The following is a 16,602-nucleotide window of genomic DNA, read 5'->3' as shown; positions in this document are numbered from 1 at the left end:
ACATAAAGCCTTTGATGAAACTTCTGGATTGACTGAGTGTAACCAGGGCTCCATCTTCTAGTCCTCTTGGTTCTTTTTTACAGTACCATCTGCCAGCATGACCCGGCTCGCCCGATCACGAACCCACTCAACCTCGAGTAGTATCTGCTCTGGAGAAAGTGCCTTTAGTCGATCTGTCACCAGCAATCAGTCAGATGGAACTCAAGAATCCTCTGAGTCCCCTGATGTTCTGGACAGACATCAGACGATGGAGCTGTCCTGCTAAGCAGATGCTCCTCCCCCGGACCGAGCAAGTTCTCCCTCCCTCAAATGACCACTCCATAATATAACATTTCATCCAGCAAACTGGATCTCTCTTTAACTCCTGCATGACCAGTGACTCTTTCTCTCTGGTATCCTGGATTTGTCATTCCCTGCCTGCCCGCCCTCTCTTTTTGTATGTACCAGGAACCACTTCATGCCATTACTGTAACATTCCAACATCTTCAGCTGATCAGATCTTATCTTCTCTTGCCAGCTTTTTCCCCGTGCTTTCCCAACTATGTAGCTGATAAGATTTCTTTGATCCTGACGTATGTGTGTGAGCACGCGTGTCTGTCTATGTGCATATTTCTGTGATTTTAGACATGCTTTCTTGTAGAGCTTCTGCAAAAAAAAACACAAAACAAAACAAAAAAGGGACTTTTTTTGCATTTTCAATAGTGTTTTTAGGGGAAATATGCAGATTTCTAGGTTGGATAGGTCATTGCATTCACTTTTGGTTCCAAATTGGTCAACGTGATTTACAAAGTGACTTCCCGAGAGACCAGCTCTGAGGAATGCAGAAGACTGTAATTCCGTAATTACTGTTTGGACTGTTAATTGTGACCAATAGAAGGGAGCCTGTTACGTGGAGAAGCACGCAGGATGGCCAGCCACCTACTCCCATCCAAATGAATTCACATACACCATTCTGTAAATAAAAGGGAGGGAGGGGTTGTATTGTCAGAAGCTCATGAATAACGAGGTTCTGATGCAACATGGAGTTGTTCCCAGGGAGTGGGCGTGGCTTAATTATTGGACTCTCTCGGCACAGGAAGGTGGAAAACGAAATCCCAGGCATTCGGCTGCTGGAACAAAACTGTCTGGTACCACTAGCAGACATCCACAAGAAATGCCCTCCAGCTCTGTGGTGGAGAGTGTCTGCATCCCCCCAACCCTTAATAAAAGGAGAGGTGCAGCCTGGAAATTACTTAGGTTGTGAGGAAATGGCCTTGGGGAGAGGAACAGGCATTCGTATTTAATAACTGTAGCCTTGATTTCAGCAGACTTAAATGGAAGCTAAGTGAAATTGAGATAGAACTCATTTTTCAGAAAGACTCTTAATCCTGTGAATTCTCTTTTGTAGGAGGGAAGGGGTAAGTCTGTGAGGGCAGCCTGTCCGGGTGAAACTGTGTTTAGTCTCCTGCTGTTACCGCCGGGCGGAGGGTGAGACCGGCTGCCACAGAGCCAGGGCCCAGCTCTTGAGGCCATGGAGATGTGAGCACAGGGTGACACCGTTCCAGATCTGAGGAAGGGGCTTTTCAGTCATAGTGTTCGCTTTCTGCCGAGATAGGGACTACATCACTCTGCCAGAGTATGACTTTTTACAGATTATTAAATAAAGCTGTATATGTCTCATTGTTACCTGATTGCTGGTCTTCTTTCTTTCAAGCCACTCACTGGGGCTCAGGGCGGGACCAAATCCCTGTGTATGGGCTCCATGCTCCATGCTGGGCATTTTCACATACTCCATCATTATCCCACCCAGTGAAAAGTTAAATCTCAGGATAAATAATTTGCCCAAGGTCATACCAAAAGCCCAGCTGGGTTTGAAAGAACCCCAAGTCCACCTCACACATCCTCTATTCCCCTCAACCCCCCAAATCATGAGAAGTTTGACCATGCGGTTTGTGATGATGGGGGAGAAGCTGAAGTCTTGGAAATGCGTTCTGTATCACAGCTCTGCCCTCTGTGTGGGGCTGCTGAGTCCCACCCCTCAGCAATGATCTGCAACCACTTGTCGTTTCTTCACACAGACCAGGCTGTACTTCTCCACAAACAGCTGTCTTTGTACGCACCAAGAACAATTTCAGGAGGCCACCATCTCAGGTTTTGAACGACTCAGGAGCTGCTACTGCCAAAGTACATCGAGGTTGCCATGTCTGCGGGAGAAACTTGTAAAACGACACAGACCCTGCTCGTCCTGGTAGAGAAGAAACAGATGCACACAGGCAGATGCAGGTCCCCAAGCTGAGTTCCTGATGTTGCAGGCCAACAGACTTCTGGAGCTAGACGTGGTCTGATGGTGACAGTTCCTGTCAGATTCCACACTGCTGCAGCCTTCCCGGCCACGCACTCATTCCTCCTCTTGTTTTCGTTTCCTTTCTTTCTGTTCGGTCCAAAAAATCTTGATGTCTGCTTTGTGAGAGAGAGGTAAGGAAAGTGGTCGGGTATATTACGTGTGGTAACTGTGTGAACCTCTTCCCTATAAATCCTCTTTCCCAGTTCTCAGGGCAGCTCTATAAAACAGGCCATGTTTTGCAGACCGGGAACAGCTGAGGGGAGTTAAGTAATTTGGCCAAGGTCACCTAGCTAGGAAAAGTTCCTAGTTCTTCCATAATCGGTATATTTTCATAGTCTAGTCAGCCTTTTATTGAGCACCTACTACAGTCTGGACCCTTCGTGTCTTCCTGTATGTTTCCTTCTATTGACCCAGTGAGATACACACTAGTCCCATTTTGTGGATGAGAAATGGTCACCAAACTAATAAGCAACAGATCTAGGCTTTAAACTCATTCTTAGGTGCCTCCTTGAGTGGAAAGGAAGAATGTAATGCGGGATTTCTTGAGACCAGAGTCCGTACTTCCACCCTCATTCACAGTCCTCACTTTGAGGCTGGTCTGGAAAACCTGCCAGATGGGGTGAGCATTAGGGCGGTATGCAGGCCGGGGCGGTATGCAGGCCGGGGCGGGAGGGTGGGCCCGTGCTCAGTTCCCTCCCCGCCACAGGCCGCGTCACTGAGTGGCCCTCACACATTTACACGTCCTGGTTCAAGTTTCTGTACAGAGGATGTATCTCCACTCTGGCTCCTTCAGCTCTGCGTGCCTCGTGCCCTCTGAGTTAATCTCAAACCAAACCCCTGGCAGAAAGGGAGAGAGCCTGAGCTGGCCTGTGCCCCCGCTGGCCAGAACCCCCAACAGCTGTGTAGTCAGCTGGAGTCAGCACTCTCAGTGCAGTGGGTCATTTTATGCTTAAAAAAATCTGTCTCCAGGAATACTAATTAGTCCCCCTCACGGAAAGGCAGAAAGTGAGTGTAGTTATTTAGATTTTTAACAAATGGGATTTTATTTACGTTTCGGTCACTGGCCCTGGCTGGTGTAGCTCAGTAGGATTGAGTGTGGACTGTGAACCAAAGGGTCACCAGTTCGATTCCCAGTCAGGGCACATGCCTGGGTACCAGGCCAGGTCTTTAGTGTGGGCCATGTGAGAAGCAACCACACATTCATGTTTCTCTCCCTCTCTTTCTCCCTCCCTTCCCCTCTAAAAATAAATAAATTTAAAAAAGAATTGGGGAAAAAAGTTTCAGTCACTGAAGGTAACACCAGTCAAAGGCAATCCTATCAAAGATTCTTTATCTTGGCTGAGTGATTTCCAAACTAGGGCGTGTATCAGAGTCACCTGGAGGGATTGTGAAAGGTTGTTGGCCCACCCATGGAGTTTTCTAATTCAGCAGGGGTAAGATGGGGCCTGAGAATTCTCCTGTCTACAAATTCCTGGGTGACGCTGAGGCTGCTGGTCTGGGGACCACACGGAAAACCGCTGCCCAAAGGCCTTGCTACTCAGTGTCCCCAGACCAGTAACATGGGCATCACCTGGGAGTAGTTAGCAATCAGACCCTTGAACCCCACGCCAGACCCACTGAGCCCGAGTCTGCTGTTTAACAAGATCCCTGGGTGACTCCCGTACACATGAAGGGTTAGGACATGTCCCTCCAAGGCAGTGCTTCCCAGGCTTGCCAGTCAAAGGGACCTCTTAGTGTGTCTGAAATTCAGATTCCTGTGCTGCTCCTCCAGTGACTTGGATTCAGATGTGGAAAGATCCCAGGGTTCTGATACTAACAAGCCCCTCAGGTGATCATTATGATCAGGTAAGCATGGGAAACTTGCTCAGTTACCTCGGTGCTGTGTTCCCCAGGCAAGACCAAGCTGCTAGGCCAGAAAAAGCCCTCTCCCTCCAGGACCATGACAAGGCAGCCTCTTCTGCCCCAGAAAACAGGAACTTGGGGAAGGTAGCTCCTTGATGGTCTGTGATGCCGTCAGAGGAAATGGGTGGTTGTGAGAACCACAGCGTCTGCAGATGTGAGCCGGGAGCCTCAGAGAGCTCCGAGCCTTCCTCCCCGGTCCACCTGTTGTTGGGAGGTTCACGTTGTCGGGGTTCCGGCCCCATCCCAGGTGTACAGACTGCTGACCGCAGGCAGGTACGGAGCTACCTAAAGCGATACCGAGAGCCTCTCCCTGAAGATTTTCCTAGGCCAAAAGGGTCCTGGATGTCCTAGGACTAAGGATGTTGGCAGACTTCCAGAAGGGCCCCCCGAGGCCCTAACCTTCCCAGCCAAAGCATTCGTCTTAGCTGAGCCCCCATTCCAAGCCTCTAATGACAGGAAACGAGTAAGTATGCTTGTTTTTGTTTTCTGATCAGCGTGGGACTGGGAGGAGGGATGGTGCCCTCAGAGGCTGGGAGTGGGCTTTGCAGTTGCGGGAAAATGCTCAAGGAGAAGGCGTGTTTCTGCTGGGGCTGTAAGAGAGGTGATTTCTAAAGGTCCCTGAAGGAACCGAAACCCCCTTCCTCCACCTTTGTCCTCTTGAGAATTACTTTGCTCCCTGCGGCTGGTCTGCGTGCCCAGTCTCGCCCCATCTCAGTGGCAAGCTTGCTGTGTGACCCCGTAGCCCTCTCTGGGCCGCAGCCTTCCAGCTTCAGTGTACGAGAGGAGTCTGGGTCGTAGTCTCAGCATCGGCTCTAGAGTCGTCAGCTCCTCTCGGATCGCGGTATCTCTCAGTCGAAAGAGAGGGAGGAGCTCAATCCAAACTCCACTCTCACCCCACCACTGGGAAATCATCCTCTGAAGCACAGAAACAAGGGGGCTGAAAACCCAGCCCTGCACTCATGAGCTGTGTGGCAGTGAGCCTGAGGCCATGCTCTCTGGGCCCCCGTCTCGTATCTGAACGGGATTCCAGTGCCGGTCTCTCAATGAGATGATCGAACAACAGCCGCAGGCACTGTGCAGACCTCGGCTGCTTTTTACTAACTCTTCCCTTCCAACCACTGGCCCACGTCCCCTAGAAAGTGCCTCATGGGTAGTAAGTTGTTCACACACTCACATAATTAATGGTTAGTTTCCCACTTTTGAAAGTTTCAGCCCAAAGCTTCTCCCCCTGGGCCTGCCCAGCCTGTGGTCTTCATTTGGGCCCCCAGGAGGCTTCCTGACCCCAGCAGGTGAAGAGCACTAGCAGAGGGTGCTGGGGGCTCCCAGTCTGAGTGCAGCTCTGCCTCCCTCGGGCCCATCCCCCAGCTCCATCTGCAGCGGGAAGCAGTTTCTGGGTTCAGTACAGTCGGTGACTGTGGTGACTTCGTCTCGCTGAAGGAGGGGAAAGGAAACGAACCTTTACTGGCACCCGCTCTGTGCCAGGCTCCTCAACACCCTCCCCCCCTCAGATAGCCCTGCGGACTTGGCGGTATACTTAGTTCACAGGTGGGACTCGGAAAAGCTACACGCTTTTTCTGGGGTCACACGGCTTCAGCCTGGTTGGCCTAAATTAACCACTTGTGCTTCCCAGGAAAGATCTCCCCTGTGAGTCTCTGGATCCATGTTGGCACAGTTAAGCATAGAGCCTGCACCTCCTCCCTAAGGGGAAAGGCTGGGGAGCAGCAGGAACGTTGAAAACCTGACCCAAAGGGGTGCCTTAGTAGTGAGGGGCGGGAGACCTGAGGAGGCAGCGGCACTGTCTTGGGCTGCCAAGGCTTCGGGATCCCAAAGTCAGCAGGAAGTGGCTGTCAGGAGCCATTTCCTAGCTCAGCCTGTTTTGTATTCAAGACCCCTGTCCCGTGAATGCTGAGTTCCCTGAGGTGGGGGGGGGGGGGCTGCTGGGGGTGCTGCAGAAATAGGTCCTGTTACCCCCATGTCGATGGCAGGAGACTGTGGAACAGAAGGTAAACACCTTGCACAGGTCACAGTTCCCCTTCTCAGGCAGGATCTTCACTCCAGACAGGACTGGCCTGTGAGGCCACAGGGTCCATCCAGGCTAGCGACAGACAGCTGTCCTCACCCAGGCATGGTGTTGGGGTTCAGGGCAAGGAGGAGCCTACTGTATCACCAAACTAGTGTGATTACGCCTGTCTCTACTGAAAAGAATGAAACTACCTCCCCAAACACTTTAAAATAGTGTTTGGAAAAATCAGCATTACCCCGGAAACCTGGGAATTTGAATTATTTTAAGGATAAGACATCTGTCCAAGGAGCTAATAATTACTTTCTTTTTTTATGTATTTTATTTATTTTTGGAGAGACGGAAAGGGAAGGAGAAAGAGAGGGAGAGAAACATCAATGTGTGGTTGGTTACCTCTCTCTCACGTGGCCCCCACTGGGGACCTAGCCCGCAGCCCAGGCATGCGCCCTGCCTGGAGATCCAACCAACGACCCTTTGGTTTGCAGCCCACGCTCAGTCCGCTGAACCACACCAACCAGGGCAATTACTTTCATCCATTTAGTTAATGTGTACTGAGTCCCTTCTGTGGGCCCAGGCCCTTGGAAAATGCTGCGAAGGCAGGCGAAGAGAGATCCTGCCTTCGCTGAGCTATAAAGTAATAGCCTATTAAGTAAGAGCTTTACTAAATGAATAATTAAATGGGAAGGAACACAACAGGGAGCCAAGGAAGGACAGAGAAGGCTCCCAGGAGCAGCTCTGGCGAAGCGGCCCTCAGGGCGTGATCCAGAAGAGCAGGCCCTGGCCAGGCTCTTCACACACGTTATCTCTGCGGCCCGTGTGCTCAGTGTTGTTATCCCCACTTCTCAGATGAGGAAATGGAGGCAGAGGGAGAGGAAGTGGCTCCACAGTCCTCCAAAGCCTTGCAAGTCATCACCGTCGTACAGCCTCCCAGTCTTCCTGCTTTGCCCTGTGACACCAACAAGTTTGCTCAGTGTCACCTTAGCTTGTGACGCCAGATCCCCCTTGCCCACTTCTAACCTGGGCCATAGGTCCTGGTGTGCCTGATGTGAACTCTTCCCTGTTGTCCCCGGTCACACGGTAGCAGAATATGGTTCCAGCTCAGGCAATGCTTCTGAGTAGACCATCCAATGATCAGGGAGAGCTGGGGGATTCAGGGAAGGCTTCCTGGGGTAGGGTGGGATCAAGATAGCCCCAAAGCGGGGAAAAGGGCATTCCAGCCAATAGCAGGGCAACCACACACGCCAAGGCCGAGAAACAGAGCAGAGCGTGGCTGCAGCGTGGTAAGGATGGGAGACAACAGGGTCCAGTGTGCAGGGAGCCTTCAGAGCCTGGAGGAGGGGCTGGAACCTGGTCCTGACGGGAGGGAGGTTGTTTGCCTGTGTCCGCAAGGAGGTCAGCAGGGCAGAGCCAGGCAGGGAGGCTGTCTGGGGACAGGGCCTGGAGCCCCAGCTCCGTCCCCATTACAGCATCTCTTCCAGATTTCTCTCGACAATGTGCCTCTGAGAGTTCTGCTAGGGAACAATGGGAAGTCAGCCCAGCAGAGGGAAAACCCTGCCAAGCCCAAGCCCAAGCCCCTCTCTCCAAGACCAGCGTCCTGTACCCATGCAACCAGGTAAGCCACAGGGCCCGGGACAGCCAGGTCTCTCCCAGGCCCCCTGAGGCCGCACAGCCTCCCGGACCAGCCACTCCATCCAGCACAGCTGCAAGTGTCCTGAGTGCCTGCTGTACACCAGGCCCTGCCAGGGGAGCCATATCGGTAGAGCTTACATTTTAGCGTCAACATTAACCTGGTGAAGTAGAAAATCTGAGAGAGCGACAGGTGCTAATCAAGAGGGCGTGATAGTCCCCCAGATGCTCCTGCAAAGCGAGCTTTCTTCCCAGCCAACTTACTCGGAGGCTGAGCTGGCTACTCCAAGACCAGTCCCACTTCTGTAGCCCTCTGTACCCGCACTGTTTGTTACAACAGCCTGTAGTCACATGCAGCCATTTAAGTTTAAGTTAAGATGAATTTTAATGAAATAAAATTAAATATTCAGCTCCTCAGCCACACTAGCTGCATTTCCAGTCCTCAGAGTCGCATGTAGCTAGTGGCTACCTTAATTGGACGGCAAAATTATAGAACGTTTCCACCATCACAGGAAGTTCTGCAAGACGGCGATGCTCCAGAGTCTCTCCTCTTACCGTGAGACGCGCCGTTAAATACTTGGAGCAAAATCAGGTCTATGACAACTGGAAAAAATTAGCACATACAATGCTACGCTGAACCGATAGCCGTTATTTTCTAGCACGGTCCTAATGACTAAAACTGCTACTTTTAAGGACACTTAGACAATCGAAATAAATTCTATTCTTTTGATGTCAAAGCTACAGCCCCCAGTTTGTTTCTTGTTCCCCAAAATAGCTCACAAGTCCTTTCTCAAATCACCCTGATTTGGGGTTTTGATAATGTATTCATCAGAGTCCTGAACCACAGAACCAATAGGGTGCATATGAGTGTGTGTGTGTGTGTGTGTGTGTGGACACAGAATTTATTTTAAGAAACTGGCTCCTGCAGTTGTGGGGGCCGGCGAGTCTCAGATCTGCAGGGCAGGCTGGCAGGCGGGTGGCCTGGAGACCAGGGAGGGCTGACGCTGCAGAACCCCAGAGTTCAGCTGGAGGCAGACTCCCCTCTTCCCCGAAGGACCTCGGCCTGTCTCTCACAGCGCCTGGAACTGACTGGAAGAGGCCCACCCCCCTGTGTTTTATTCGGAGTCCACTGATTTCATGTTAATCTCATCTAAAAAATACCTTCACAGCAACATCTAGACTTGTGTTTGACCCAATGTCTGGGCCCTGTGGGTTAGCCACACTGAGACATAAAATTAACCATCACAGATAACGAGATTACTCTAAACCAAGCTGCACTTTTAGGAGGAAGGACAGGGATACACACTCACACAGAACTCGGAGGCTGCAGAGCCAAGCGCCTGCCGGCTCAGTGTCCGGGCAGGAGCTGTCCGAATCTGAAAACCCCTGTGTTGGCGGGGGCTTCCTGCCCTCTCCTCAGCCCCTGCCCCCGATATCGTCTCCCTAATACCAGCCCCACCCCACACCCCCATCCGGGGCCGCAGGCACCAAGTCCCACAGCCCTAGGTCCTGTAGCCACTCGGCGTGCACAGAGAGCCTGGAGCCCAGCAGGCTGAACGGAAAGAGACCTGTAAACCGCACAGACCTTCACCTCATTTCCTCTGAATCAAGCCACCGGCAGGGCCCCAAGGCAGCTCTGAGTCATGCCCAAGCTGCTGAGGCAGGGTGACCCCCGCCCTTCCCCACCCCCTGCCCCCGCCCCCCACCATGCAAGTGTCCTGCCTCTGGAATCTGAGATGAGCTGCATTACCCCCTCTGCCCGGGTCTCCAAAGAAAGGATGAGCCTCTCAGGAGGTTTATCTCTGGTCCCAGCAGAAACACGGATTTGGGGCAACCCCTTCCATGAGTCATCTGTCCATCAGCCTTGCAGCCATCCAAAATCTAAGGCTTTTGAGCCAGGCCTTGGGCACGCCCGGCCAGGGTCACAGCAGTGGACAAGACAGGCTCAACCCCTGCCTTCAGGGACAATCAAGTCCCAGAGACAGGTGCTTAACCAATAATCAATCACACTGTGTTAGATTTTTGGCAGCCATGTGTTTTAAGGGATTCTGACCAAGAGTATCTGCTAAGGGGCTTGTCAGGGAAGGCGTCCCGAAGAAAGGGACATTCCACCTGGGGAGCGAAGGATAAGAGTGAGTCCGCCAGGTGGAGGGGGACAGTTGAGAGGACAGCCTACGCGGCTCAGCGGTTCCAAGAGGGGAAGGGGCCTTCCTGGACACGGGGCCCCACCCTTATTGTAGGGCGCCCCCCACAACACTTGGTTGCGCTACTTACTCAGACAGCCGGCATTTCCCGCACCTCGGGGTGGCCATGCCCTGTGCGGTGGGTGGTTCAGCGAAGGAGAGACCCCCGACCCTGAGGAGCCCCTGCTGGGGTCACCACAGGGATCTCCACGTGTGTCTGGGAGGATGTGTAAAAACCAGCCCAGGCTGCCTGTGGGGGGGGGGTTGATGGTGGGATCCCAGAACACACTGGACCTCGCATCTGGAGAAAGGGCTGGCCAAGAGGGTGATCATCTCTGTCCCTCCGTCCAGAGAAGAGCAGGGCCACAGCCGTGGCCCTGGGCAACTTCCCGGTAGGCGAGCAGGCAGAGCTGTCACTGCGGCTGGGGGAGCCACTGACCATCGTCGCTGAGTAAGTCTTTCCGAAGGCACCGTGTGGGATGCTCTGCTCCCTGCCCCCACCCTGAAGATGCCCCGAGGGGAGAAAGGGCCACTGTCTCCAGGAGAAAAGAACAAGGCCTTGGGTGCCGTGCTGCCGCGTGGCCCGAATGGTGGGACGTCAGGCAGCGTGTCACATCTACAGGGAGAAGCCGTGGGTGGGCAGACCACGCAGGGGGCCCTGAGTCATGCCACCTACTGCCCAGGAGGCGCCTGGATTGGTTGGGGCGAGGAAACCTGGGAAACTCAGGTGGGATCCAGTCTGGAGGGCCCTTGTGAGCGGTCCCTGGGGCCTTGGCCCTTCTCAGAGGGGTGTCCCTCCTTTCCTTCCGCAGGAACGGAGACTGGTGGACGGTGCTGTCAGAGGTCTCAGGCAGAGAGTGCAATGTCCCAAGCGTCCATGTGGCCAAAATCTCCCATGGGTGAGTTCTCACTCCAGGCCCTGCCTTAGGGGACCTCCCTGCTTTCTCTTCCCCCAGGCGTAGTCCTTTGTGCCTAGTCCTCTGCCGAGCAAAGCTGGGTACTGGGGAATCAGACCCAGGCCCCACCCCCAAGAGGAGCAGATAGCTCGCTCTCTTAGGCTGGCCTGCAAGACTTGGGAGCCAGAGGAGGAGGCTGGGGGGTGGGATGGGGTGGTGGAGAAGCTGAAAGGGATTTGCAGGAGATGCTAGCGGCCTGAACACGTGTCCCGAGGCAAGGAAGCAAAGGGGCGGTGCCCCACGTCAGGGCCTGTCCTTCTGAGAGGTGCCTCTGAGGGGGAGCCAGACACAGGACACAGGGTCTCCTAGAAAGCAGGAGCCATCTCGCACCAAAAGCGAGTGACAGAAGGAACCGACTCCAGAGCAAATTCTGTGCCGGGGAGAGATAGGAAGAGAACCGCTTTCGGTGTGATCCCACCCGAGTAACACAGGATCAGGAAGGTGTCCCCGTGCGGATGTGCTGCTGTGACAGCTGCTCTGCGGTCCTGACAGACAGTGTGGCTCCAGCCCTGGAGGGCCTGTCTGTTCAGTGGCTCCAGGGAGGTGGGCACAGGGGTCCTGCAGTGTGCGGACGGCCTCACACAGAGGTCATGTGCACGCCGGGTGAAGCCCTCCTCACCACAGGTTTCCTGATGGCCTGGGCCGCTAACTGGCCTCGGCTCTACGTCCACAGCGTCCACGGCGTGGCACTGAGTTTAAGTCGGGGACAGTGACTGCTCCACGAGTGCCCTTCCCTGGGCGCTCCTCCACTGACACCCTCAGTTTTTCTAAGGTGTGACAGTTTTCCCACGTCAACAGGAAAGACTTGTGTTATTTACTATAAAAAGAGACTAAGTTTGCTGCTGGCACCAACTAGCTTCTCTAGTTTATTCACTTGGGATCAACCCAACCCTGACTCTGGCTTTGACTGTGGAATTTCACAAAATGACACAGAGGTAGCCATTTCCATTGAATCGGCTTCTGTAGGCCTTGGCTGGGATCACAGGACGTGTGACCCTGGGGGCTTCTGAGGCTGATGGACTAGGAAACCAAAAAATTCCTACAGAACCTCCCATTACAGTTAAGCCCATGTAGACAGATAGGGGCTAAGTGCAAAGAAGAAGGAAGACAGGAGACCAGAGGAATCAGCATTCCAGCGCGGACAGGCACCGGGAGCAGGCAGGGGTGTGGAAGGGCCGTGCTTTGGGAGGCCCGTATAGTGTGATCACTGAGCTGCATGATACCTTCCAAAATTTTAGATGTCTTTCCCTGGCCGAGTAGCTCAGTTGGTTAGAGCATCATCCCCTCAGGCCAAGGTTGCAGGTTCGATCCCTGCCAGGGCACGTACAAGAAGCAACCAATGAATGCATAAATAGGTAGAACAACAAATCAGTATTTCTCTTTCTCTTTTCCCTTTTCTCTCTCTCTCTAAAGGCAATAAATTTAAAAAGTTTTAGATCTTTTGAACGTTTGAGTTTCAGCCCTTCTGTCCACAAATCAGCATCAATGCTAGTTATGTTTCAGTGATAGTGAATAAAGGTTCGCCTGCATACCTTTGGCTACAAAGGTAAACTTTAAAATGTCCAAGTAAAATATTTGCTAAGATTAAAAACATGCGCGCACACAGGCAATTCTTGGAAAGGTGAAGGCTTGGAAAAGTGAGTAGCATGCAGGTGGCAGGAGACTCGGCAGTGGTGGAGAAAGGCCAGGTTCCCCCAACTTGCCCCCAGCCCCCGGGCCCCTTGGGAATGAGGTCTCTAGGCAGAAAAGGCAGGTGGAGCCTCCGGGGGTGGAGCCCTTAGAGACCCTGAGGCCAGTTCTTCACGTGCAAGAGGAGCTCTGAGGCCCCCAGACAGAGGAGGGTGTTCCTCTAGGACCTCAGCCCACTCACCCCCAGGTCGACCCCGTCTCTGCTGCTTCTCCAGGTGGCTGTACGAGGGCCTGAGCCGGGAGAAAGCTGAGGAACTGCTGTTGCTGCCTGGAAACCCCGGAGGGGCCTTCCTCATTCGGGAGAGCCAGACCAGGAGAGGTGGGTGAGCTCGGCCCCAGCCTGGGCCTCTCTCTTGAATGCCAAGAGCCAAGTGCGATGTGACTCAGGGTAGAGGTCGGATGCCAAATGTGAAGGGACGAAGGGACAGAGTGAAGCAGTTTGGCTGGCCGGCTGCCCTGCAGCTGCTGTGAGAGCCCATCGGCGGCTGAGCTATACCCTGCATCTCTGACGAGGTGCGAATGGCCCATAGTGGGGATCCAGGCTCAGCAACACTTGGCAGCCAGTGCAATGGAGTGTAGTCACAGGGTTTCCTTCCCTGACCAGCAGCAGTTTCTCCCTCCCCAAGGCACGGCACGGTCCTCCTGCTCTCTCGGCAGAAAGCGGACACACTGCCAAGGTCTCTGTGCTTTGGGGGACCAGCCAGCCAGAGCCAGAAAACCCTTTGGAAGTCACCTCATGATCTTCCTCTCTCAGCTGTTCACAGGGAGCAGGAGGCCTAAAGAGTCGTAGGGACATGTCGCGTTGCACAGTCATTTGGGGCTTCTCCCACCGCGGGTGCAGGGCCTTTGCAAGTGAAACACTATGCAAAGTTGGTGGAGCCTGTCTCCGAAGCCCTTGTCCCCTCTGAGCTGCTGCCTCAGGCCCTTGCGGCAGAGGCAGAGAGGGGCGTCGAAGGAGTGGCAGCGCCCATGTTTGCGTTAGGCCCTTTCAGTTCCTTCAGACAGCCCTGTGGGGGTTGTTCTTCCACCGTCCCCATTTCATAGATGAGGAAACTGAGGCTTAGAGAAGAGAAACCATTTGCCTGTGAAGACGCAGCTAAGAAGCGCAGAGCTGGGACTCAAACCTGGCCGGGGTTCACCTCACTTTAAACACCCAAGGAGGGCCCACACGTTGACAGTCGTGGTGGAACTGCGAGCACCGCGGTGGGCTGGAGAGGAGATAACTCGGAAGTGAGCACCAGCTTCCTGTCTTCGTCCTACTTTGAACCAGCTGTGATGGGCAGCGGGGGTCCTTAGCTCTTGACTCAATCTCCCTCCTGAGGCTCCTCCAGGGAGCCCTTGCCTCTCCGCCCCTTCCCCTGGGAGCTCCCTGGGCTGACCTCTCCCGGCCCCTCCTGATATTTCCCAGGCGGCGTGGGCATCCCACCCCCACGCACACCCGTGGGCTCTCTGGGGTGGGGGTGGAGGTGGGGGTGGGTCCGAGCGCTGCCGCTGCAAACAGGAAACCACAGTGCTGGTGCTGACTTGGGTCAGGGCGTGTGGACAGGCCCCCAGTGAGCACTGAAAGCCACAGGAAGTGCTTCGAGCTCAGCTCTGCCCCTCTCCTCTAGCCTGGTCCAACCCCGGGAACATGCTGGCCAGCCCTACTGCCTCTCTGCCCCTTTCCTAAGAAGGCACATATAGCTGAGAAATGAAGGAGAAAGCAGGCGAAGACCCACAGTGTTACTGAGGTTAAGGTTAGATCTGACCCTGGGCTTGCCCGCAGCCAACGCCATGGGGAGGGGTCAGAAGGCAGCTCTCAGTGTCAGGAAAGGAAGAAGTTCACCAGTTCTGCAGGAAAGGCAAGCATTTCCCTGGTACTAACTTCGGATCTCTCATCTGGGGCTTCCTTTTGGACAGTGTGTCAAGCTGGGCGCCATGACTCATCTGTGGGCCAAGAAATCAGTGTAGTTCAGTCGTTAGTGACCAGTGGGTCTCAAACCGGGGCAGGCAGCAGAAGGATCTGGAAGGCTGGTTAGAACAAAGAACTGGCCCCACACCCAGCAGTTCTGGTTTGGTAGTTCGAGGGCGAGCCCCGAGAGCCTGCCTGTCCGACAAGTTCCCAGGGGTGGCTGCGGCTGCGGGTCTGGGGACCGCACTTTAAGGACCGCCCATCTAGACCTTGGCTGCACGTTGGAGTCATCTCCGGGAGCTGTATAAGCTACCGATGCCCGCACCTGCCCGCAGGATTTCTGATTTAATTGGTCAGGGTTTGGCCTGGGTCCTGGAATCTGTAAAAGCCCCCCAGGGGGTGATTCTGTGTGGGTTTTTTTTTTCCTTTCTGGTCTGCTTATTCATTTATTTGTTTGTTTTAGATTCCAGATATAAGTGAAATCATATAGCATTTGTCTTTTTCTGTCTGACTTATTTCACTCAGCACACTACCCTCTGGGGCCGTCCGTGTTGTTGCAGATGGCAAGGTTTCATTCTTTTTCTTTGTTTATGACTGAGTCGTATTCCTCTGTATATGTGCACCATTTCTTCTTCATCCATCCATCTATTGATGGGTACATAGGTTGCTTCCATATCTCGGTGGTTGTAGATAATGCTGCAATGAACAGATGGACACGTGTCTTTCTGATTTCGGTGATTCTGAGGTGCAGCCGGGGTAGAAGTCCCGGGCCCTGTAATCCACTGATTCAGTGGGGCTGGACCCGGGAGTGAAACGAAACACAGCAGAAAACATGAGAGGGCGTCACTGAGGCTGGGGAAAAAATGGCTTTCATCAAACTTTTGTTTGTGTCCTGGGTCAAAGTGTAAAATTTCATACTGTGGTTTGTGGTGAGAAGAAGTTGAACACCGCAGCTCTGGGGGCCCGAGTGACGTCATGGAGCAGGGCTCCTCAGACTTCAGGGCACGGGCATCGTCCGCAGAACTCGGTAGTGCTGACTCTTTTTTCCGTTATGCCTCCATCGGTTTTATTTATGTATATTTACAGAGGCTGGAAGGGAGGGAGAAAGAGGGAGAGAAACATCCGACATATGAGAGAGACCTCGGTTGCTTGCCTCTCACGCGCCCCCAACTGGGAGCCTGGCCTGCAACCCAGGCTTGTGCCCTGACCGGGAATCGAACCGGTGGCCTTTCAGTGTGCAGAGCAATGCCCAGCCCACAGAGCTACATCAGCGAGGGCAGTGCAGACTCGCGAGCCCCGCCTCAGACCTACCGAAGGTTGGCGCGGAGGTCAGAAACCTGCTTCCTTCACAGCGCCCCCACCCCTCCATGGTTCTTACCTTCTTTTAAGTTTGACAACACGCTTCCAACTCAGGGAAGCCAGAAGTAAACAGTGGGAGACCATGTGTTTTACCTTTACACGGTGCATCTGGTCATACGTAACGGTGGTTAGCTGCTGACTGAACGAGTGATACTAGCACCAGCTGTTCTTCGGCCCAAGGTCCAGATGCACCACTGGGAAGGGGATTCTGCATGGCTGCGAGCCTGTGTGTCCACAGAGGAGGAAGGCCTGGGGCCTGTGAGCTCCCAGAAGCTGGAGTGGGGAAGGGGAAGCCTCCCACCCCATTCCCTCAGAGTCCCTCTGGCATACCTGATTGTGTTCTAGGCTGGGGGACGCCAGGGCAGGGCCCAAGTCAGACCCCAAACCGTGCTCTGTGAGGGGGTGCTGAAGACTTTGTGGAGGGCACAGGATTGCTTCAGAGGTCAGCACCAGGGCCGGGCCCCAACAGCATCACCCCCTTGCTTCCCTACTGTCCTACTATGTGTCTGTTCTGTGCTGGATACTGTAAAGGTGACTGATGAGTAGGACATGCTTCCTGCCACTGAGGGGCTCACCTCTGTCACCCTGTCGGTTAGGAAACACTTAGTGTGCATCTCCCAGGAGTCATGCCTGCCGACTCCTGGTTCCTGCCC

At 53.8% G+C, this 16,602-nt stretch overlaps 2 protein-coding genes across 3 annotated transcripts in view; both read left to right on the top strand.

Moving 5' to 3' along the window:
* Positions 1-1,665, top strand: part of NDRG3 (NDRG family member 3) — a 69,144-nt gene extending 67,479 nt beyond the window's left edge. For both annotated transcript variants that reach the window (XM_028524408.2, XM_028524409.2), the window contains one exon: positions 84-1,665. In XM_028524408.2, the coding sequence (XP_028380209.1) occupies positions 84-265 (182 nt within the window). In that variant the 3' untranslated portion in view covers positions 266-1,665. The remainder of the gene's footprint in view (positions 1-83) is intronic.
* Positions 1,666-3,881: 2,216 nt separating this feature from the next.
* The window catches only part of SLA2 (Src like adaptor 2), a 21,976-nt gene continuing 9,255 nt past the window's right edge, over positions 3,882-16,602 (top strand). The window contains exons 1-5 of the mRNA XM_028524765.2: positions 3,882-4,688; positions 7,724-7,857; positions 10,406-10,505; positions 10,867-10,953; positions 12,915-13,018. Of these exons, the coding sequence (XP_028380566.1) occupies positions 7,767-7,857; positions 10,406-10,505; positions 10,867-10,953; positions 12,915-13,018 (382 nt within the window). The 5' untranslated portion in view covers positions 3,882-4,688; positions 7,724-7,766. The remainder of the gene's footprint in view (positions 4,689-7,723; positions 7,858-10,405; positions 10,506-10,866; positions 10,954-12,914; positions 13,019-16,602) is intronic.

This window comes from Phyllostomus discolor, chromosome 9, assembly GCF_004126475.2.
Source record: "Phyllostomus discolor isolate MPI-MPIP mPhyDis1 chromosome 9, mPhyDis1.pri.v3, whole genome shotgun sequence".
NCBI lineage: Eukaryota > Metazoa > Chordata > Mammalia > Chiroptera > Phyllostomidae > Phyllostomus > Phyllostomus discolor.
The sequence above is the reverse complement of the archived record's forward strand: the minus strand, read 5'-3'. Positions and strand labels throughout refer to the sequence as shown.